The 26,202-nt window shown below is 33.2% G+C and overlaps 1 protein-coding gene across 6 annotated transcripts in view; it reads right to left on the reverse strand.

Moving 5' to 3' along the window:
- Positions 1 to 26,202, reverse strand: part of smash (smallish) — a 598,237-nt gene that overhangs the window by 20,449 nt on the left and 551,586 nt on the right. For 5 of the 6 annotated variants that reach the window (XM_069842563.1, XM_069842564.1, XM_069842565.1 and 2 more), the window contains one exon: positions 19,683 to 19,739. The exons of the other annotated variant lie outside the window; for it this stretch is intronic. In XM_069842563.1, the coding sequence (XP_069698664.1) occupies positions 19,683 to 19,739 (57 nt within the window). The remainder of the gene's footprint in view (positions 1 to 19,682; positions 19,740 to 26,202) is intronic. 6 annotated transcript variants of the gene reach the window in all.

Genomic DNA, 26,202 nt, shown 5'->3' on the forward strand with positions numbered 1-26,202 from the left:
CCTGGCGTCCAGAAGATATGTGAGAGGTACAAATCCATAGAATCTTGTAAAACAACACTTAGGACTGGTAGAAAACCTAAAGTAAGTCCAAGAGAAGTGAAGCAGATTTGTCGATTAGCATTGAAAGATCGAAGGGAAACTTATAATGAAAATGTGAAATTAATATTTAGATCTTAAACGACAAGAACATAATTTCCTACATAGTAATGATTATTTATTGTTAAAATATTCAGGATTTAATATAATACCTTTGTTATAACCCCATAATTAACGAATCAGTCAAGAGAAACATTTTCAATTGTATAAATATGTGAATCAATGCAGATGTTATAATAATTCAGTACAAAAACAAAAAGTTTCCAGAATTATGGCCACCAGTGTAGATTTTAGCAAATATGAGCTTTCCAGTAAGCTGTAACAGTATTATAATCTTATCTAAAAGTATACATATTCAGAAAGAGTTTCTAAGAAATTTCAGTAAGGAGTGAGGGACAAGATTTGTCATACTTGGCTTGGATAGCAGCAGGCCTATATGAGCACAGATGAAATTACTTCTGGCAAAAGTAAAGTTACACCGCCATGGAAACCCACAGGGTAGCAGGAAGTTGAGGGGGAGATGGGTGAAATTTTGGTAATTTTCAGTCAAAAATCGCATTTTCGTTTTCTCGTGAAAAATGAATCAGCAACCTCTTATTTGTATGTTGAGCAAGATTCAATGCTCTGTGACTCTCGAGAGCATAAAAATTACGCAATATTATAAATGACTGCAGCTTTGAACTTCAATTCCATGCAAATTTTACAAGCTGTTTTCTTACAGTTTTTAATGCTAGGAACATGAAATTTTTACTGCATGTTCTATATACGTGGTTAACAAAATAACGCATGGGTATTATAATTAAACGCATACTTTTTAAAATAAAAAATGAAATATTTATAATGGCAATGGAAAATTTTTATTTCTATGTATGCAGTGGTTCTAGCAATTTTTTCCTCCTTTTGTAGTAAAGATATAGGAAAACTATGCATGATGCTTTTTCTAAATATGCCATTGGTGTTGCGAAAAAATTAAGGACATTTTACTGAAAAATTGAGCGAGACATTTCATTTTGAAATATGCAAATTTTTTTAAATACAATATATTTATTAATAACTCAGAAACTAATTGACTCACAGAAATGAAACTTCACCACATCATTATTTATCCCACTGTGATTATGTATACAAAAAAATCAAGGATGTAGCTTAAAAAATGTAGAAAGTATAAATTTCACCAATCATCTTTCCTACCACGGAAAACTTCCTGGTACTTATTTCTGTTAGAAATAAGTGAACCTCAGGCCACAGTGCTGTTGGAAAAATTAAATCATTGGAGAAAGCTCATAACCCTATTGGAAATAGAATCTACGACCTTCCAGCTTGCTTCACAACGTCTTAACCGTGCGTGACATTACCACATGTCCCAGGATACTTTTGCTAGTAAGGGAGAAATCTTTCCTATCTTCTATAAATTGCATCCTGCTTTGTCACTTTATGAAAATAAAATAATGTAGAAACCTCGATTATAGCTCGAACTTGGACAAGGGTATTGGGCTTTTAGTTAGAAACAATCCAATTGTGGCTCCCATCAGATGAGTAAGTAAAGTCATTATGACATGTACGAATGTCCTTTGCTTTATTAATAAAACACAAATTCTAGGTCTAGGCCTGTCATTATTTTGTTTTTAGCTCTTGATAACAGATAAGGCAAATGCCGGGTAATAGGCAAATGCCGGGTAATAGGCAAATGCCGGGTAATAAGGCAAATGCCGGGTAATATTTTGGCGAATCCTCGGACCTCATCTCATCTCACTACATCTCGCCAAAATGTAAAAAAAAATGTAAAAAAATTGTAGAAAATTGTAAAAATTGTAGAAAATTACTAAATTGTAAAACTATAAAAATTTGTAAAAATTGTAATTGTAATATTGTAAAATGTTGACATGTTCCACATCTTAAAGCTTCATTGCTCATGTAAGATCTATGGAATAAAATAAATGAATGAATGTTACTACTATAACAATTGTGTAGAGTCCCTCGATAATAATTAAATTGTTATCGAGGATTGTGCAGGCTTCTGACAGAAAATTGGTGGAAATACGTCTGTTATAAATCTCAATAGTCCATAGCTTTCTATAGTATATACCAACATTAACGATGTACACGTAAGAGATAATCAAATTGAAAATGAGTACTAATTAAGCAGGAAGATCCAATGACTTGCAAAGGAAGGCCATGAGTGGGAACACGATATTTTAAAAGGCTTTGAAAAGTGGATTCGAACATACTTAGGTAATAATTTTTTTCGTATGTGTCTATCTGCTATGGAAATAAAATGATTTGCGTATTTTGAGGGAAGATTTCGACATGACCGTTTTAATAGTTCCTTGTGAGCATGGACTTCTTAAAATGGCTTATGATTTAAATATTTTGAAAGCACTTCAATTGTCTGCAGATCTCTGAAGTTAGAACCAGTAAGAAATTTCAAAACTATGAATACATATAAGAATTTAATTAAACAGACTTTTGAACTAAATAGTCATTCATTGTGGATATCGGAAAATAATGAAATGCGAAAGACAAGGGAGACAAGAATACTTGTAGCAAATCTGCCCATAACTACTTTGTCCACGACAAATTTTACAGCAGCTGCCAAAAATTCAACTGCAGTTTCTACAGTAGAAATCATCAGCTGACTCAGTTACAACTGGATCTATATTTAGTGAAGAGCAACACATACTAGATGTTACTTATGCTTGCTCAGTCTATAAATAAAAAAAAATGAAGCACTGAGTATGATATGGACGTAAGCTACAAAATATACATTTTACAAGAGAGCAAAACTAAAATTTGAACATTTCTAAAATTCAAATAAATAACTTATAATAAATTTAAATCTTGTAAGTTCAACTAATCACTGGACAAGTTATTTACTTGAACAATAGAAATTTTAAAATATTATTTTTGTCTTCGTGTAAAATTTTTATTTTGTGTCTGATTGTTTCAAATATCTAATGTCTTTATATGAATCACAACTATTTTACAGCACATGATTGCAAAGCATAGGGCATTAAAGCATATAAAAATGTTACATACTTACTTTATGGATTCTGTGTTTCAGAATTCTTGGTTTAGAGGTTAATAGAAGCAATGCCATCGGTAGTTTGAAAGCTAATAACTTCGTTTGTAACAGTTGAGTGTAGATACCGTTTATCATGCAGTTTAGGAAAGATTTCAAAGAGACAGAAATTCGGAAGTGATCACTTTTGTCCTCAACAGTCTGAAAAATTACGATTTTTTGCTTGCCCCACCACCAGAGAATTGAAAAAATGTACAAAGATTTCATTTCTTAACATTTCATAGATTATGTGCATGTAAATCTGTAATATACTGAAGTAAATGGAGATCAGTAGATTGTAGAGATATACTAAAGCTATTTCACCAGTACCACGAATTTGATATTTCATTATTGAAAGCTGAAAAGGTGTACTGTTATGTGTCAGTGTAATATTTAGATTGTTTTTATTGTGAAAGTTTTAGTGAAGCAGAAAGAGAAAGATACAGTCATTGCATATAGGATAGTCATTAAAGAAGGAATAATAAAACTTCAAATACATGGCATATATTCATTGTCAGTAATATATTGCTGCTTTTCTTAACATTCAGAAATTTAAGTATGCTCTGGAAGGAACAGCAGTAACATTAAGTGAACAATGCTGAAATTTAAATAATAATAAGAACGACAGTTTAACCAAATATTATGACGTAAATTGTAATTATAATTTAAAGTCTTCATAGCTTCATAGAATGTGTATAGACATAAGTGTTTAGACAGACAATTCCTCTACCAAGGAAGTCAAGTAACATGATTACCGGTACCAGCAAAACAGTGTTCCTGCTGTTAAATGTCACGTTAAGCTCTAATACACAGGGACAACTTTAAATTTTGCAAGGCCTTTGGTAAAAATCATACATGAGATCCTTGAGCAGAAAAAAAAAATTAAGCTAGGTACCGATAAATAAATCGTTGGTAAAGAATATAATACAAATTTATTGGATAAGTTCTATGGTTACCTACATTATTTTATCTCATTTTTTTTTATACATTTGGTAGTACGTACTAAATTTATTTATAAGAGAGACATTTAATTTTGAAGTCAAATCACATTCAGTCCAGATATAGTCTTGGAACACCACATTTTTAATTCCCTATTTATGCCATATTGTATAAAAGTGTTCAACAATGATTCTAGTTAATTTCGTTCTTAGTAGTAGTATGTTTGGTTCAGTGTTCCTAGAGATTTATGTTTTATTTCGATTACTGTACATAATTTATTAAAGAAAATTCGAGTATGTTGAAAATAAAATTACCGGACAATAGTTTGTTCCAACAGTGGTCCAGAAATAACCAGAATTTCACTATAGACGATGAAAACGAACTTCTGCCAAGCCTGACGAAAGCAAAGAAGTGTACAATTTATTTATAATTAAGAAATACTCCAGAAAATTGAGAAATGTTGCTAACTGAGCATAGTAACAAAGTTAAAAAATAAATTATGGTAAAGTTAAGTGTTTATAATTTATGCTAGTATTATTAATTTGAATAGAAATATCTTTGTATAATAAAATATTGTGTAAAGTTATTTCCCTTTTCAAAAAGGATAAAATAGTGTTTATAACCTAAAAATCCGAACCATAATTATTACACACAATTTGTACAGGATCTGGGTGCCTCTTTTTATTTTATTGTAGAAGCCATCCTTCTGAAATCAGCGTTTGCAAGCAAAAAGGCAAGCAATACAGTCATATCTGTTATCTTGGTCGAGGAAATCCCTGAAGAACATGATTGTTAACCGTGAAAATCGACAGAAGTCTGAATAATGTTTATTTCCCAGAGTTTGGAAGAAAATCTAAAATTGAAAATTCAGTTGGGGCACATGCAGCAATTCAGTCAATAAAAATAACATGTCAATATTTTAATGTAAATCAAGTACTGCATATATAACAATTGGCCTTTAACTGATCTTATAAATATTGTTTAGAGTCATTCATCTTTGAACGTTGGTAAAATATATATTACACTGCACATTGTGAATTGTTCACGTTAATGAGCTGTTCTATTCTATAATTCTGCCATGATACTTGAAGTTTTATGTTTCAAGGTATACTGTAAAAGAGACAAAGTAACAAATTGCAACGCTAACAAGACTTGTTGTAATACAACAAATTTATTCCTGATGGTATTGTTATAAGAAACTAGTTTACAAAGCTGTAGATACAGTATGCACCCAGCGTCCAAAGCAACCTACAGGAAATATTCTAATGAATTAGTTCATGCAGCAGCAGTTTTCTCAATAGATTCAGAAAGCCATTTGGATCGTGTGATTGTCGACATACCATCCAGCATTGAGTTAGTTGTGAGTGCCAATTCAAAACTCCACTTTCCTGTCACGCTTTGGGGTATGATCACAATTTTCAAGACATTAGTTTAACCACTGTTGTATAACTACTCTGATACCATCAACTTAGATGTCCTTAGATAAGTATGTTGCATTTATTTTGACATGACACAAAACAGAGAACATAATTTTATTCGTATTTTTTGATCAGAATAATAAATTTAATACTTTATCTATATTCAGCCAGTAGTTTCTTTTTAAATTTTGTAAATAATCAGCTCTCTACAAGAAGTAGGACTAATACTTCTTCATTGTAGAGCAGTGGCGTATGCAGAATTTTGTCAAGGGGTGGCGGGTTATTATTAAAAATGTTTACAATTTACATTATCAGTATTTTAAACTTTGTGTAGTATTATTATTATTATTATTATTATTATTATTATTATTATATGTTACGGTATATTTATTAATATTATACTATGTTCTAATAGAACATTTTCATGAAATATCCTTATAAAATCTTTGAAACGTAATTTTTTCACAGCCATTCAATTTTTAACAAATTTTAACTTCTGTTTAATTTCGTATAATAAAAAATGCTTGTGTCATTATTTATTTATTTTTTTTATTGGTTTATTTTACGACGCTGTATCAACATCTAGGTTATTTAGCGTCTGAATGAGATGGTGATAATACCGGTGAAATGAGCCCGGGGTCCAGCACCGAAAGTTACCCAGCATTTGCTCGTATTGGGTTGAGGGAAAACCTCGGAAAAAACCTCAACCAGATAACTTGCCCCGACCGGGATTTGAACCCGGGCCACCTGGTTTCGCAGCCAGACGCGCTGACCGTTACTCCACAGGTGCGGACTTGTGTCATTATTACACTCACAGAATAATCCTATACATATTTAGTCAACAGTTATTTGCAGGGAACGGATTTATATGGACTAAAAATATATGAAATATGTAAATATATATGTAGTTATTTTTACCAAAATATGGAATTAAATATGGATTTTTACCAAAATATGGAATTAAATATGGACTTAAAATTATAAAAAAATGACTGTGTACGTTAAATATTGGTACATTTTAATCAAACTAAACAAAAAATATAATGGACGTACCTTATCTTCCAATGTAGTTTCAACAAAACACAATTTTTATTGTCTGTTACCATAACAATAGGTTACAAACATTTCTTTCAAGTGCTGAAAAGTGAATCTTCTTCTATTGTCTCTGAGGATAGATTTATACTGACTAAAAGAGCGTTCGACGTCACAAGAAGTAACTGGTACATAATTCAATTTCACAATGTCTGCTGGGGATAAGTCCAAGTTAATCTTCACTGTTGATTCACCACTCATCACAGCAACAACCTTTTGTAGTTCTTCATATCCAGGGTTTTTTGAAAGTACAGTGTCCACCTTAGCTCTTACTGCATCTGCAACTTTACCTCTACCACGATTCAGTTGTTCCACAGTACTATTTATAATTTCAAAACTTTCAGATAGTGAAAGGTGCCTATTTTGGAGACTTTTGAGCGTTTTTATGATGCATGAAAATGTATGCTGAATGTGAGCTAAGTCATTCTTCACACTTATGTCACAGGTAACTGTTTTCGCAGTATCAATTGAGACTGCATCTTCAGAGTCCAATGCAAGGAGAACATTGTTAATAGAGTCTATATGTTCGGCATAATATTCAACTGCTTCTAGCCATGTACCCCATCTAGTTAAAATTGGCTTTGGTGGCAATGGAATTTCAGGGTACATTTCTTTCAACACGTTAACTCTACTGGGAGCTTTGAGAAATACTTTTTTCACTGATGAAATCAACAAATCTACTTTAGGGAAATTGTCTCTGACCACTTCTGCCACACGATGAAATGCATGCGCCACACAAGTAAAATGAGTCAATTTAGGATATACAACAGATAATGCTTGTCCAGCTTTGACCATATAAGGGGCAGCATCGCTAATAAAGAATAACACATTATCGTACATAATACCCTTTGGCCACAGGATACCCATAGCTTCGTTGAACAGTTTAACTATAGTTTTGTTATTGCACTTTTCTAGAACATCACAATGTAAAAGAATTCGTTCAGAATATTGTTCACTTAACAAACCGATAACTACATTACCAACAAGTCTACCTTCTTTGTCGGGAGTCTCATCAATGGAAACCCAAATTGAACTATCTTTAATTTCATCTCTTATCTTCTGTATTGTCTCATCGTAGATGGATGGAGCATACGTCTTCCTAAGTGTTGACTCATCCGGGATTGTATGTTGAGTATATTTTTCAAGGAATTCCCTGAAGACCTTATTCTTTAGTTTGTAGAGAGGAATATCAGCAGAGATGAGAGAACGGCACAGGTCGATGTTAAACTCAGATCTTACATTCGATGTTGTTGGTTGTGTTAAAAACAATTGTCTCTGCTTGGAATTTAGTTGTTTGTTGGCCTGATGTTTACTAGTTGTAATGTGTTGTTGCACCAGGAACTTTTGTGTAGATGATACTGCACACTGACACAAATTACAAAATAATATTTTATTGTCAGTTGATAAACCATCTTCTTTAAATTCTGAAATGTAACTTGTTAGTTTTGATTTTAAATTGACTGAATGACGTACTTTTGGCATATTTACCGTCTTTATAGTATGATTTACAAAACTGAACCTATGTGTACTCTGACTGGCATTTAACTGTTGAGCTGCACAACTGAAGTCTGTTAAAAATTTTAAATTAAATTAATACAGTTTTGTAACTTACTTTCCCATTGTTGATAGGACTGCTAATTTTCAAATAACTCTGATGTTAAAGGGATTACTGAACATGTGTTTAAATCTCTATTGTTGAAATGTATTTTTAAAAGTTAATGGAATTTTGTTTTGTTTTATTGTTAAACCTAATATAATATGGACTGTTTTATATAAAATATGGAAAATATATGGAAATTAACGAAAATATGTACTAAACTCTAAAATATGGAAAAATATGGAAAATAAAAGTAGGATTTTTCAACCCTACACATTGTGAAACATAAAGATAATGCAAAATATAAATTATATTAGCTTTATAAGTAAATATGTATTTACATATAAATCCTTTCCCTGGTTATTTGTATATGATAGGTAAGACACTTTACTTTACATATAACAGGAAAATTCGTGGAAACAATCAAATATATTAAAATAAATGTAATTATTGAACACAATAATGGAACATGGAACTCACCAAGGATGAAGAATGAAACTGGCGTTATGAATATATTGAAGGAGGGGTAGGACTATGTCTTATGTCGATGTAGATTTTGTTACTTTGACAGTGAAGAATTAGAGAAGGGAAAACGATTATGGATAAAAAAAATACAGTACTCAAATCTAAATATGCAATTTTTTAAGTCAAAAGGAGAGGGGAATTCAAACCCAATAACCCCCCCCCCCCTTGCATACGCCCCTGTTGTAGAAATAGACTTAGAGGTAAAATAGTTGTGTACTGTATGCGTTTCAGAAAAGTGTAGTAAATCTGAACTTAACTTGGCATTATAAAAGTATCGGTAATCAGGATCACGGAATTATGCTAACTAGAGACAGCTGAATTTTTTCAGAAACACTGCTGAAAAGTTCGGTCGAATCCTTAGGAAATGAAGGCAAATTTATACTTCACAAATTATTTGTGCTTAGTTAATTTCATGTGTTCCTTAAAAAATATTTGCCTCTGCAATAATAAAAATAAATTTATGTCAATTGATTCCAACCAATATGGTGAAAACCGGAATGAAAATTAAATTCTAGAATGATAGATAGCTTTTTCTACAGTTACAGTCTATTAATCTTGATCAAATCTTTAATTGTGTCATGTTTAACCACATCTTATCTGCATACGTACTTTTTTACACTAATCTGGGAAAGAAAAGGTATTTGCAAATATTACGCACACACATTATATTGTAGGCTACAGATGTATTTTCAGTATGATACCGGTACATGTTAAATACTGAAGTAATATTTGTTTCTCAGCTGAAAATTTTTATGCAAAAGTGATTGTCTTATTACTGCATGGTATGTCGATGAACATCACTTCACGATATACAGTTGCTTTAAGACAGTATGGAATGTGTTAATTTGTGAGAACAGTGCATCCGATTTGGCCTGGTACCCAGCGAATAGGGATTATAAAGAATGGACACTGAGCGAATTTTCCTGTGTTTTGTTTCTCTGTGCGCCAGCGGCTAGTTCCACTTTCAAGCGCTAGAGGTAGTGTAATCGAGCATACGCTAAGATAATAATTGAGAATAGAATTAAGGCACAGGATCCAAACATCGCCTACCTTATTGCATAATCCAATAACGCTTTGCTTCAAATAAATTCAAGTTAACAGCTTTTCCTTATTTCTCAGTGACAAACTAGTTGTAATAATAATATCTTATATTTCAGATATAATAAATTATATTATAAAATAATATAATACATTATAAAATTACGTATCGAATTCGTTTAATATTTGTATATAATATAATATAGGTATATGGTTTTACTTCTCGTAAGAGTTTTGTTTTTCCATTTTCAGCGCTATCAAATCATTACATATTTTAATTGTTGTTGGGGTCAACGTCTCAACTCTCATTATAAAGGAACTCTAGAGTCTAGATTTTACATTTAATGACGGATTTATTATTTTATGGATCCAATTTATTTTATTTGAGTACATAATGTACCTAGATGTATTAATTATATGTATTATATTTCCGCTGTGTCGACTGCTAGCTGGTGTGATGTCAGCGCCAACTCTAGGGAGAAAGCAGAATCTGACGCTCTAGCTGGCTTGAAGGTCATTGAAATCAGTCCGGCTACATCAAAGGTACCGACGCGAAGTGTCCATTCTTTATAATCCCTATTCGCTGTGGTACCTTAGGTGAGTGGATGTCTACATCTAGTACAGTGGCCACAAGCCATAACAGTGCTAAAAATGACCACCACCACAAGCTCAAGAATGCACTCTTCCCCCTCAGATAGGTAACATAGCTACAGCTGGTTAGAATTGCTAATTACAGAAAGTAGTATAAATCATGATGGCAAGAATCCAGCGAGGATTTGCTTCATTGTTGAGGAGACAGCTCAGTTTTGTATTCTCAACAATTGATTCAAACTTATAGGAAGGATTTTCCTGTGAAATGTTTCCGGTAGGTACTGTAAACATTTTAGAAAACACGACATAATAGAGGTTATGTTTTCACGCATATTTATTACAGCAGTGAAAATATTCTGTTCCACAGAAATCTCCTTCTGGATGACAGGCTATTGTTTTCTTGTCTTTGAAACAGTACAGTCTTCAGTTTATTTTCCAAAATCTTTTACATAGCTTTGTTACTTTTAAAGATCTTAATTAGTCTCTATTTAAAATATGACCATGATGCAAATATTCAAGAGATTTGTGCCAACATGTAGATTAAGTATACGATGATTTCTAAATTAAGAGAATAGGATGTTACATATACCCACAATAAAGATTTTTATTAAATAGTCCCCTACTCATTAATCAACTCTCATATTCCAAACTCTACTGCATTATTATATAATCAAATATTGCACTACGGTATCACTATGACCTCTTATGATCACATTTAAATAGACAATTTTATTTCGTGTATTTATGCATTGTCCTTAGGTAAATCAATTTTACAAGCTCTTCTTATCCATCATAAATCAACACTGATATAATAACATTAGAAATAATAACTATTTCTTTGTTTCTATGTGAGGTCTCTTTAATGGCACAAAATAACACATCTTGCAATGCAGGGATAGGTGAATGGTATGGAGGTAACAAATGGGTCTTCCTGCCAGTATTGAAAATGCATTTTTAAAAAATACATGTCTGTTCTCACTGGAATGTTAGAAGACATTTGTATTTTCTTTAAAGAAGGCATGATGACTCTAACAACTATGATGATAATAATCCTTTTATAATATGATGGTCGCTTGCATTGCACTACTTTCCCATATAGCAGTAGTTTTTTCATTCTTGGCACATTAATTGCGTTTTTACATTTTTAGGACAGATACCCGAACAAAGGCTAATCCTTTTAAATTATAAATTATGCATACTCTGCTTCCATATGAATAAAACAAAATGGTGCGGTATTATGAATATTATCATCGCTATCAGAGAAATAAATAGTGTCACGTAAATTGGGAATACTTTCTCATTATGCATACAGGGTGTAACGAAAATAGTGGGCCAAAGTTCAGGTATGGATTCCTCATATGTAGAGAATAAAAAAAAGGTTATATGAACATAGGTGCTGAAATGCCTGGTTGCCGTGTTATAGGAGTTACAAGGAGGATCATTGTGCACTACAAAACTTAGGTATTAGTTGATTAATGTTTCAGTCTGTGTACATTTGTTCATAGGAACTGTTCAAAATGTCCACCTCCTGACTAAATACAGGCCGCAGTTCGTTGTTGCATTGTCATCCAGACCTGCTTCCAAATTTCTGGCGTAGCACGTATTGTCCGACAGTGTTGTTCAATTCACACACGTTTCAGTCTGGATGTACGTAGACATCTTAATGCAACATTCTCTAGCCGATGGATAGGGCGAGGTGGACCAACTGCTTGGCCTTCACGCTCACCAGATCTCAACCCACTGGCACTTGAAGTCACTTGTATATTCGACTCCTGTAAATGATGTGGAAACTCTCTGTCTGCGAATTGAGCAACACTGTCAGACAAAATGTGCTATGCCAGGATTTGGGAGCAGGTCTGGACGTCAATGCGACGAACTGAGGCCTGTACTCAAGTAGGAGGTGGACATTTTGAACAGCTCCTGTAAACAAATGTACAAGGACGAAACATTAATCAACTAATACCTAAGTTTTGTAGTGCACCATAATCCTTGTAACCCTTATAGCGTGGCAAACAGGCATTTCCGGATCTATGTTCATATTTTAACCTTTTTTCCTTCTCTACATATGAGGAATCCATATCTGAACTTTGGTCCACTATTTTCGTTACACCCTGTATACCGGTAATCATATTAAAACAGACATTTTCATCTTCAGTAAACAAATTTATTATGTAAATGTTAGTGGGAGGGATGCTTCTGAGATATTGTCACATTTAAATACCTCTGAATAATGGTATGTGCAAAAGTTTACTAATAAAAATCTATTGATACCTACTTAAGCTCATTTCTTGAACAGTCAATAATGTGGTTTGTTCCGAGTAATTTATATAAATGTTTTTAGGCCTTACGATTTGAGGCATGTTCTGTATTTAAAAACTATTGATAGGAATTAAACACTTTTATAAACATATAGTCTATACTGATTGATTTATTCGACAGCACTAATTCTTATATGAAAATGATCACGATAATAATTGTTAAAATTAATTAGGATTAAATCATTTCTCTTTTTTGGGCAGGAGGGAAGGAACAGGGCAGAGAATTTTAAATAAACTGACTTGTAAATATAATTCGGCCCTTAGTTTGGAAGAAACATCTTCATTTATTTGGACTGACAGACAAACATATGCAAAATACCGATCGTTTGCAACATCACAACTAAATGAGATGGCTTTGTGATAACATACTATATTCGCATTCTGGAGGTCCAGAGTTCGATCCCTGGTGTCAATCAATCTGGTCGAGGTTTTTTTGTTTTTTTTTTTTTTCTCGACTGAATACAACTATTTTTCAGTTAAATAAAGGTGAATGTCTGATTGGACCCAATTACCACGAAGTAATAGGCAGTACAACAACAACAACACGCATTACCAACAGTAAAACTGCAAACAGTCGCGATATGACCAAATATAATGAAAAGTATATTAAAATTCATAACACACATTTTATGTTTCTTTCGAAGATTCTATCTTGTACAGGGTGTAATTAAAAAATTTACTAATACCGCATTTTCGGTGCCTTGGTTAATATTCCAATGTAACAGAGATTATAAAAGCTCGATACTTTGCGTGCTGTGTTTTATTGTCAGATGTAATTCGTCATTTTAAGAAGCATATATGGAAGCACTGATACGGTTTATTACGTTCTATCTCGATAAAAATTCGCTTCATTTCGAATACAATTCAAAGTAAGTCATGTTTCATGAATATTAGTTGGGAGCATAACTAGTTTTGCATCATATTACCTACATATTAGTGGATCTTAATCAACTTCGTTACAGTCACTTTAAATATATTCGAGCACCTTGACAATATTATAGATTATGAGATCTGATGATGGGTGAAACCAAATCTCTTCAGTATTTTGCACGAGGAATGCAGCAGGTAATGATATGCCAAAGACCACTTTTTCTGTCTCGTGGATTCTGGAAATTAATTTTTCCATTAAATATATTTAAAAATTGTGTATTCGTATCAGAGTGTAAAAGATGATTTGATATGTTAGTTCAGTGTGTTTTAGGTGAACATAAGAAGCCTACTAGTAATAAACAAAGACATTTAATAAAATTGTTACATTCCACATTAAATTTCTGTTCACATTTCAAAGTATATGAGATCTCAGTTGTTATTTCCCATCTATCCTCCTCCTCTTTAAAATTTAAAATGCATAAATAGGTACATTGACATTCATTAAAAATCCCAGTAAATTTTTATCATTTCATGAGGACTAAAGTAAATAAACAAAAGAAATATTCCAAGTATTGTAAACTCTAGTGCTACTTTTAATATCATCACTGGTGTTTATTTTCCATTAAAATTCTAGTTAAGTTATGTCACCATTTCAATTTTAAAATGTTTTATATTTTTAGCGAATATTTAGTTTGCTCATGCAATGGTAAATTGTTAAAAAAAAAAAAAATCAGAGTAGACTGTATCGGAGACATAGCTGCAAGTTTTACACATGAACGTCTCTCAAGATGAGATGTTGATTGTATTGTATCTGATGCTTATACTTCTGCTCCCATTTGTGTTTCATAATAAGACATTGTGAATTTTCTCTCTTCACTCAACTGCTGATTCCTGCTCAATTGAGATTGTAGCCTGGTTTGTTACGAATCGTTTGACACCACTGCGAACATTCTATCGCTTCGCATTCTCGAGTTACACTCCCTCGGCTGCCACGCAATCTATCAATTCGTGCCTCAACTTCTCTCCCCCTCCCACGTTTTGCTAGATGACGTCACCCTCTCAAATCAAAGTCACATTAGCTACATTGATTCTTTGTCTATTTTTTTTTTTTTCCGTTGTTGGTAACTCTATAGCATCTATTAGATGCTTTATGGTTGTGCTAACAGATAGAGTTACTTGTCAACAATGTGACGCTGAAATGTGTGTTCAGGTTACTGCCCAGCTTCATCAAGAAAAATTCACCGAGAGCCTAGCCCGGGAATCGAACCCAGGACCTCCTGATCTTGAAGCCAGCATGCTGACCAACAGACCACGGAGGCAGTCTCTTTGTCTATTGATCGCCATTTACTTCATTGGAATATGTCGTGTAGTATAGAAATTATAGGCGCGAAAAAACTAGCCTGAAAATGTGTCAATCGACTTTCTGGGATGGCATCCTAGTACTGGATTGAACTTACAGATGTATTCACGTCAAAATTTCAAAGTAACATTTAATTTTTTATTGCTATTTTTAGTTGATGGCTCATTTTTTATTTGCATAATTTTTAATATATTGACATTATGATAATATACAAATATAGTTATTAATTATTATGAAATAATATATCTAAAACAAAGAAAAATAATAATTAGAATGAATTTGAAATGTAACTTAATCACATTTCGAATTATTTTTCAGAATAAATTAATTTTGACTCCTTTATGTTTCCTGCAGTCCTCGAAAAGCTACATAAAAATTTATTGGGATTTATAATGAACGCCAGTGTTCAAGATAAGCTGTTAACGAGATTAATATTTGTTTAACAATTACTGCGATGTGACATGTGGCATCCTGAAAACCAAGAGTTATGTTGCAACCAGTCCTGAGACATCAGCTCAATTTAAACATGCAGAAGGCTTTGGTTAGTATTGCGTAGGTACTCTTGGTTAAGAATGTCCCACGTCATAATATGTTAGATAAATTTAGCCTCTGTCACAAATTTTGGACTGTGATACAGGCATTAAAAATGTTTTGACAGAGTTCCGTACAACTGAAGAGTATACGAAAATAATTTGGATTGTTAAAGTCTTGCACATTCAATATCCTGACGTAACTATGTGAAGGTCCATAATATGCTCCTTTCTTTTCACATGCTCTTCAATTCTTACAACAGAAATTTAACTTGAACTGTGGAAGTAAGTTATTCTTATGTAACTATGAGTTGCTCCCCATGCAATATATGTTTTAAAAGGTTTAGTACATTTCATTCATCTGCAGTTTACATTGTAGATGTACATCGACTGTAGTTGTTTTCTGAGAGTTATTTTCTTTTTCTATCACCTTCATGGGGAGGAGATGGGTGAAATGTTGGGCCGTCTTTCGAGAAAAAACTCATTTTGGTTTTTTTTTAATAATCAGTGACCTTTCATTTAGGCTTACGTGTTGGCCAAATTTTATCAATATAATCGTCCTCAAAACTCATGCTTTACCTATATTTCACAATTACAAACAGGTTTTCTTGACAGAAAATAGATATTTTAAAGTCATTTTTCCACACTTTTAGTTTAACTGCATTTACTCACATTCAAATACTACAAGTTTCCACAAATTTCATGCTAAGAAGTTGAAATTTTTACTGCAGGTTCTGAAAGTATGGTTAACAAAACTACAAAGTCTTTTTGGATAAAGTTAATATTTTCAAAGTTAAACATTAAATTATACTATCTAGACACTTAAAAAAATAAAAATGTTTAAACTGGCTGGATTAAATTTTGTTCAAGTCACTCATACATTTAAAATTCAAATTATGGCTGTGCTGTTAAGTTAGGCATGTCAAAGATGCTGTACAACTTTTCCAGGCCTGTGACTTGCATTTTGTGGAAGTAGATATATTTGAGAAAAGTCAAAATAAAAAAATAAAAATTAGTAACTCAAAAACTATTAAACTGATACTAATGGAACTTGAGAGTGTTAATACTAAAAATAAGAGGTTGTTGTATACAAAAACATTAAGACTATAGCTTAAAAAATGTAGAAAATATAAATTTCACCCATTTCATCTCCTTGATTTACTGAAAATTATTACATACATAACCAGGTTTTCGAAATGTTGTACATATTTCTAACATTACATGCTGTTATTGTTGATAGCAACCTTGTAATGGCTCAATTTCTTACAAAACAAATGAATATCTAAGAAATTCTGATGTGTATGTGTACTATGTAAAAAGTACGATGAAACCAATATATTCAGTGATGTATAAATTGAGTTACAATCATTTCTCATGAGTAAAAAATACATCACAGAATGATAGTTCTTTTTCATGAAGTATTTTCAATAGTATACAGGAAATTTAGGAATTCTTAAAACAAACATTACATTAGTTAATAAAATACGTCTTTTGTATATTATTTCAAAAAAATTTAAGACATATAAATGGAAGCACTGATGTGTATATTTTCAGCATAATAACTTACAAGTCAGTCAGGTTGCATGCCTTTCGTATTGGAAAGAATGGTAGTCATGATTGCTAATCTTGTGGTCTACAATGTCTTAAAGGGTTGCAGAGGTGAGACATTTCAAATTATAACTGTTGTAGCTAATTAAAGTTCTGGATAATATCCAATACGTTATTTCCAAAATATGAACAGTTCTGTTGTTTGTTAGCACATCTGTGTCAATTGGTAAACACAGGCACTTCGGCAATAATACGATACCTTTAGAAGCAAATTATTGCTACTAGTATGAAGATATGAAGTTTTGCCACAGGTCAGAACTGTTGAATTTATAGACAGGGACTTCTGCAATCTATCTTTGGTCACATGAGCTATGTTACTCTAAATCTAAAGTCACAGCAGTAGTTGGAATACTAAATATTAATAAAAATCGCCTGATATCATTTGAATTAATTAATGTTTAACCTTCAGCTCTTATTCACAGAACTTTATATTTAAAATAGCACAGATGTAGCGAAAGCCAAGATTTGATAATTATTTCTGGCTATTTACTTATTAGTGGTTCTCAAGTTTCATTTTTACATCATATTTTTACATATCAGGAGCGGTGTTCTTGCTCTCACATGCATAAAGCTCTGACATTAAGACTTTTGTCTAGAAAATGATTATATGAGCTGGAAATATACTAGAAACCGCAAGTAAATTCCAATGCCGAATTAGAACATTGCATATGAAGCAGTAAATAAATAGGGAATAACCTACATCAATTAAAGCTTCCCCATTACAAGCATATCCATTATGTGGCAGACCTGGCCACAGTATAAAGAAGATACAGTAGAGACAACTCTTGTCGGCACCTTTGATGTTGTTGGTACTAAAATCAAACTTAGGGAGGTGTAGTTCTCAATGAATCCAACCATGTCGCTAGTATCGGCAGCGCTAACAGCTGATTTTAGCGATCAGCTGTTCAGACATGCTAAACTTTCAGATGAAATTTTGTATTAACTGTTGTAATTATCCCTTTGTTCTGTAGTGATATTTGTGTCTTATTATGTAGGTCTAATGAAAATTCACTTTTTCTTTACAAAATACATATAAAATTGCAGTGTTTATGATTGAAGTAAAACATAGACTACTATTAGCGAAGTGCTTACCATTGCATTTCTTTCCATATAATGTTATTAGCTAGTCAACAAAATTTTATTATAGCCATTGTTGACGTAACTCCATCGAAACAAATGTCATGATCTATGTAGCTAATGACTGAATATTACGTTACCAACATAAGCATCTACCAGTGACTTTAAAATTAGCGTCAATTAGTAAATATTTTCATGATGTTTATATACGGAAGTAATTATTATTATGATTATGTTGCCATTCCTTTGCCTCATGTCTTTCATTTTGTTAAAAGATGAGTAATAAATCTTTTCAGTTAATATTAAATTATGCCAGCCTGTCGTAGATGGAGAACCATCTGGTGGAGGTTCCAGACAATACACCCGGTTTCGTGACATGCGCACTCAGAATTTGTTCCCACGAAATGGGCTAGTTGACCTTACTGTATCTTCTTTATACTGTGACCTGGCTAACAAGCATACAGCGTCACTTGTAGTCCGGATTAGTTATTAGTTCATCTGAGGCATGTAAGATGATGTTTACAGCTAAGCATACTGATTGCGATGGCCTAAAACCCAACGTTTTGAAAGTAAACAACCGAGATTGTCGCAAAGGGATGTTTCAGTTGACTCGATCAGTATCTCTTAAGCGTTTTTTCAAACATATCTACAGCAATGGAAATAGTCCAAAGAATACTATTGCATTTTTCCCACTGAAACTGTTTAATACAGCATTTCCTTCCAATTCATTGAAGTCAGGTTGGTTCTGTTCGTACAGCAACGGACTTTAGACTGAGAGAGCCATGGTTCGTGCCCAGATAAAGACGGGATTTTTCATCTCATCTGAATTTTCGTAACGACCTTGGGGTCAAAAACAGCCTGTGCTAAAATTTATTACTGGATCTTTCCCTACTTCCCCATAGCATGTAGACGTCCTTTAGTACAAAGACTAGATCTCATTTTGAAAGATAGATCCGTTTGAGAGCAGTTTCATTACTTTTGCCATCCCATTTTTCATTCTAAATTCGTGTTTTGCTTTCTTGTTTGTTGCAACTGTGTGTTCCAATTTCATCTCACTGAATTTGTTTCAATGTAAACAAGAATCACGCATTGGGATTCGTCCTAGAATACAATATTTTCTTTAAAAGGTAATGTAAATGTAATTTAAAAACTTCTATTGTTCCAATTTAAAGAAAAAATAACTTCTTCGTATTTTTAGTCTTAATTTGAACGAGGGCTGAAGTCCTTCACTTCGTCCTTGCATTTTTGTTGTCTTGTGAATTAATAACACTGAATCAGTGTGAGGCACGTCTTTCTGGGAAACATTGATGACATAATATTTTAGTGTGAAAAAACAGGAATAGTAAACTATACTCATTTCTTGTTTCTCAAATTTCTGCAGGAATAGTTAGTAGGAAGCAGTGTTAAGAGACAGAAAAGTTCTGCTCACTACATAGCTCCAAAATCCCTTTAATCAGCAGAAAAGAAGGTATAAAGTACCCAACGTTCATGCAATATTTACAATAATAGTACATCTACTTTGTTGCAAACATGGCTGGTATCTTTAGCTTAGAAATGACCCTCACCCCAGAGGCTGTGATAATGCGCTCTTCTTTCCCCATGACAGATGGCCTCTTCGTGCTCTGGAATGAGAGCAGAGCAGTTAGCCGGCTACATTCTGTAACCCTCTTGCAACAGTGGTTTGCTGTGATGCCACGTGTTGCAAAGGGTTCAACACTGCTGTGTCATTAATATGTTGACAAACAAAACTTTAGATACAAAATAAATATCCTTGAAATCACAGCGCGATTTGAAAATTAAAATCCTTAGCAAGACATAACACAACCACCATATCCGCCACATAAAGTATACATTCCATTAAATTAATGTTCTTCATCCGTTAACAGTTCATTTATTAATAAACGAGCATTTAATATTCTTTTTATCAGAAGTCGAAACTGCACATTTAAGTGAGATACAATTTCATCTTTTTTATGACTTGAGAAATAAAAGTAACATGATTGCCCAACACTTACAAGAAAGTGGCATCATACATCACATTTATTCATTCCTCTGTGATAACATTTGTTTCAAACATAACTATTTTCCTTTTAATGGTTTATTCCGTTAATTTGCCTTCATTTATCTCCTTAGTCATATTTATAAAACTTGTTTAATTTCTATTCCTCACGTCATTTGTTTCTTAACTGATAGAACTATAATCTGATACACATTATTATGATGACTTGAATAAAATTATTCCTCAGTTTATTTTGTTCATAGCAAATTCCCGGAAGTGCAAAGAAGTGATAAATGTTAAGATAAAAATACACGTTATTTTGTTTCACACTGGTAACAAAATAGCATCAAAGGTGTACGAATTTATATCAAACTGTATTGGCTACATGTGAATGCCAAATCATTGTTTTATTTAATAGTTTTCATAAATAAAAATTAAACTAAATTCAATATTTCTTAGGAGATGAATAAATGTGATAATACCAAGAAATGGAAGACATCAAAACAAATCATTTCCCCAAATCAGAAGGGACACAGTTGCCTTGAGAAGAAAAGGAAAAAGGAGTTCTCCAGAAAGAGGAAACATTTTAGAAGTGTAAAAAATGCAGTTTCCTTTCAGTTGGTAACAGTGAAATTATGGTGCAAGTTTCATAATCCCATTCAGGCATTCTTTTATAAGAGTTCATGGCAGTGCTAATGCTGGAATGTTTTCTTAGTGCTCACTATGGATAATGTCGTAGATAATATTCTAAGTCACAGAGAGGAAGACAGTTTTATCACTGTGCTAGCGTACTACAGGACAGGTCTCAGTCAAAGATCCTCTGGAAATTAGTTTAAACCAGTGCCATTTGCATCAGAATACACGTGCCAATGTGCTTAGATCTCACGCCTACTGTGACGTCAGTTCTATGGTGTGATGTTCCTATTTTTTTTTTTATTTTCATTATAACAGATTCCTTTTTCAGTTACTTCAATCACAATCATTTAGAAGAAGTTTTTCTTTGGACTAAATTCATTGTTGTAAATTTGTGTGTAAAACAGGCGTTTCAGAGGTTGAATTACCATTATCATAAAGTGTCGAAGAGGATGTTTATTCGTTGGTGTTATCATAAGTGATTGTTCCAGAAGACTGGTGATGTCTGAAAACCATTATATTTAGAACGTTGGGTTTGTCTTCGAAAGATCGTGCTTTTCACACATATTTACAGCAATGAGGTAGTTTAGAAAGAAAATATCTTCCACATGACATTGCTTCCTCATATTAATAGGTCTTGATCTTATTGGTATTATCAGTGTTAAGGCCAATAATTCTCTTGTACTGTATCGTGATAATAGCATTTCTAACTATGGTCAAACATGAAGTCGCATTAATAGTCTGTAATTTTTTGTAGCATGCTAAAATATCAAGTTTATTCTCACACATTTTTCAGCTGAGTGTGACTTGATTTTCCATGTTATAAATAACTAAAGTAAAATCATGCCACATTCTCATTTTATCTCTCTCCCCCAACTAACTAACCATAGCTGTAGTCATCCTCATTGTTGGAGATTGAAACCCAAATAAAGTTGATGGGTTTTTAAGAGATTTTGAGTTACACAGGAAAAATTATCAGCTAAATGTCTCTCACCCAACGAAGTTTCCTTGTTTTGGGGGCAGGTATCTCTCAATTGAGATTGCAGCTATTTCTACACCACAACTGTTCTTGAGACTACAAAAGGCCTCTGACATAAAATACAGGAAATAAAACCAAGTGAGTTACAATAAACCTGCAAAGACTGCAACGTTTAAGGGCCCTAAAAGAAGATCATCCCTATAAATGGTCTATATTTAGATTCTAAAACCAAGACTATAAAGTGTCAACTGATTTGATTATTCTGCTAGTACATTCAGGTCCAAATTTGTAGATTATTTTGCACAATTTCAACAAAGAATATTCAGATAATTATGTTATCAGCAGAAATACTGTGTCAATTTGGAAGAGAAATAAATAAAATATAACGAGTTTTGATAATTCTCTAGTTCTTTTTACACTGTTAAAATTAAAATATTATGCTGTCTCAAAATGTAATTAATATCGGGAACAACTGGATAATACCCACGGCAGACCAATATCGATAGTCGACCCTACTCGCTGGCCACTAGTCACCGGGCCGTACCGAGCCGTATCAAACAAAATATAATCGAAATGGTGGTAGTCAAATTCGCGACTATATTCTTAAATAATTCACTCCATTAGTCAAGTTCAAGGTTTTATGTAGTACAACGGCGGTTTTTTGAATGCATTAAAAGAAAATGAAGATGTAATAAGATCATAAACTAGGTTATCACAAGGAAATTAACAGGAAAAAAGGTGTGTTTCACGGAATACCATTAAAATGACGGAAAGTAAATTTCCGGTTAATGTTCGCCAAAGCGTAAAGTACGTAATTATGACGGCGTTGCTGTTTTATTTCTGGCCTAAAGAAAAATACCTAGCCTTTTACGAAAAAAAAATGTAGGGACCATGAAATTATTCACCGCTTTCATTATAGACCTATTATTTTTTTTATCAATATTACGAATCAAAAACTGTCATATTATATAATTTTAACTACTACATGGACGAATGAAATCAAGCTAACCTAACCAAAGCTAACCTAACCAAAGCTAACCTAACCTAACCAAAGCTAACCTAACCTAACCTAACCTAACCTAACCAAAGCTAGCCTAACCTAACCAAAGCTAATCTAACCTAACCAAAGCTAACCTAAGCTAAGCTAACCTAACCGAAGCTAACCTAAGCTAATCTAACCTAACATAACCTTCGTAAATGCAAGGCCTGTAACCGGAGCAAGAAGGGATCTCAATCATTTAATCTGCAATGTACACGCAAAAATAAATTCAAGTAAGGATCACGTCCCGAGCCTCTCCTCTAAGGCACTCGTCATAATTTACTCGCAATATTTACGCAAATACACATTGTCGCTAACAGTGGTGCTATCTCTCAATAATGTTCAGAATGAAGGAGGTAGACAGAGAGAGAAAAAAATTTCTCCCGCCAACTACGCCACACACCAATGTCATGTTCTTATGTTGGTGACATTGTGTATTTACTTAAATTTGGTGATAAACGTAACGGCACGGTTCAAAGCGACCGTGCTAATTCTCCAGTATAGCGTAATATCGTTTTATATTCCTGGCATTTTATTAGTCTGTAATGTTTCCTTGTAAGATTGTACTGGATCTTAGAACAAGCTGTAGTTTCTATTGTGTATTGTACATATAGAGTGTTTAAAAATACACAACAACATTTCAGGGTTGGATTCCACACATGTAGACGATAAAAAAAGTTAAATAAACATGGGTCCGGAAATTGATAATTATTGAGATATCAGACAATCAAGTATGTAGTGCTGCAAATTAATGGTAAAAAATTAAATTAGTACAGTACATGTAGCTAATCGTACCTGATAAAGATCAGTGTTGAACAGAATCTGTTAGCACTCTTAGATGGATTATAATAGTTTAAATGCTAAATAGATATGGGCTCACCAACAGGTTGCCTCTTTTGTTGGAAGTTATTCCATATTCCACTAGGAGTTCAGCAAGAGATGTACTTCATGCATGATGGTGCCCCTACAGCTTTTATGCCCACGTGCATCAACGTCGGTTAGTGTAACCACGAGTTAAAATTGTCACCTAACCTCTGGTTAAGCATTTTTACAGTGGATCGACCTCGGTTACGACTTAAATAGGAGGTTAACCACAGTAATCTATAACCGGCCATTTTCGAGCGGTTAAAGGAGATAACCAGTGATTAGTAGAGCAAGTAAAGCAAAATGGCGGCCAGAGCCACAGATGTTTACTTCGAAGACGATTATTATTGTACAGTACTTGAATTACTTGGATAGAGCGTGGGCGTGAAGTTTCTTTAGTGGAAAGAGAGAATCTTTACGAGGAATTAGGTGACAGAAAATTTCAGGAGGGATTTTGTTTATCAAAATCTACAAATGACTCACTTGCAATAACTCAAAAACAGTCATATTTCTTCTGTTGATCAGCTCCTTATGTTAAGATTCTATGTAACTGTTATTTTCTGTATTTTAAGAGGGAATACTTGAATGTCTCTTTCTCTGTCACTGGCTGAACAAAGAGAGGTTATGGATGGATCTTAGGATAATGAACAGTAACCTGGTGTAAATGGGATCTTGGGTCGTACACACATTTTTACTAATCTTCTGCATCCTTTTCCTTTATGTATATTCCTTCTTTATTATATAATATATTTAAATTTATTAAGTAAGTCTATCGATACTTAACCTCACATTGGGATATAATCATTTTTGCATTCAATTTTCTATTTTGTACGATTTTAACCTGACAGCAATGAAAAACAAAGAAATGCAACTCGCAAATATAACAGCGCCCAAAGGTAAACAAATGCAACGCGAAAATGTAGGACATGTTCACTTCGATGTAGAACGGAGTGAGCGCAGTCGTTTTTAGATGTTGACTATTATCTTTGCTGTGGTATGAATGCTTTCCTTTAGTCATTTTGTAGAAACAGTGTACCATCATAGACTTTGCTCTGGTTAAATGAAGTGTCAGCTAACTATGTTTAAGTAATCGGTGATTATGAATGGTGCCCAGAAATTATATTTTAACCACGGTTACTGTTTAACCGTCGTTTCGTAATCTATGATTACTGCGTTTTTAACCGATGTTGATGCACTTCGCCATTAGTCTTAATGTCCGTGAACACCTGGATGAACATTATCCTGGTCACTGGATAGGTAGAGGTGGACCGATTGCTTGGCCTCCACACTCACCTGATTTAAACCCATTGTACTTTTTTGTGTGGAGGTATTTAAAGTCGTTGGTATACTCAACTGCTGTAGAGGCTGAAGCAACTCTTCAAGCAAGAATTGTGTGGGTTGTAAAACAATATGTATAACACCAGGTAGTTTTGAACATCTGAGTACCTCAATGAGACGATGTGCAGAAGTTTGCAATATGGCAGAGGGTGGGCATTCGAACACCTCTTGTAAGGTACCGGTACTGAACACAGTGCATCATTCTAAAAGCTAAACTGGAGCCAGTAACGTACTAACATCAAATATTTGATTGTCTGATATCTCAATAATTATCAATTTCCGGATCCATATTTATATGATATTTTTTTATTCTCTACTTGTGTAAAATCCACCCATGAAATTTTGCCATGTATTTTTTAAAAATCCTGTATATCAATGGCCTATATCTAATACCACGTACGTGATTTTTTTTTTAACTTTTTAGGAGATACATAAAACTGTTTATTATTTATAAATTCTATCTATTTGAACCACTGAAAAGCACTTACTGATTATTGTGCTTTTCAGTGGTTGAAATAGATAGAATTTATAAATAATAAATAGTTTTATATCTCTCCTGAAAATTTTGGAAAAATTACATGCATGGTATTAGTTCTAGTCCATTGATATGGCAATCGTTAACTATTAATTTAAAGAACACAAAATGGAGGTAACAAAGTTGGAGATTAATGTCCTTCTTAGGCACTACTGAAATGGCGAATAACTATTAACTATTGGAAACGCGATTATAAAGCTGCTACCACGACTAAAAAAAATCTGTGAACTGGAGGAGGAAAGAAGAAATAAGCATGTAGCACAATGCTGGTTCCAGCATTTACAGACACTGAAGATCTATCTTATTCCACAAGACCGAAGGTATGCGACATTGAGAACACACGGAAAGCTTTGGGAGAGGGTGAAGGAAAAAAACAACAAGACTTGTAGACTGTCAGAAGAATTTGGTGCATCAAACGATACAGCACATTGCCACATCAGAACCTCGAAAATCATAGAAAAATTGTAGATCTGTCAGAACAAGTTCAGCACAGAGTGGCTATCTGTCATCAGGGAAATATCACGTGATGAAAAATACCTCTGTTACTGCAAATCTGACACCTCAAAACAGTGACTCAATTCCCGCTAAACTATTATGGTTATTGCTAAACCAGTATATGATTCATTGGTTCCAAATAGAGCATTATTAATGCCGAACTTTATTCTCAACAGCTAGATAAGAGTTTATGCAGTTTTGAC

The sequence above is a fragment of the Periplaneta americana genome, chromosome 12 (assembly GCF_040183065.1).
Source record: "Periplaneta americana isolate PAMFEO1 chromosome 12, P.americana_PAMFEO1_priV1, whole genome shotgun sequence".
NCBI classification, from domain to species: domain Eukaryota; kingdom Metazoa; phylum Arthropoda; class Insecta; order Blattodea; family Blattidae; genus Periplaneta; species Periplaneta americana.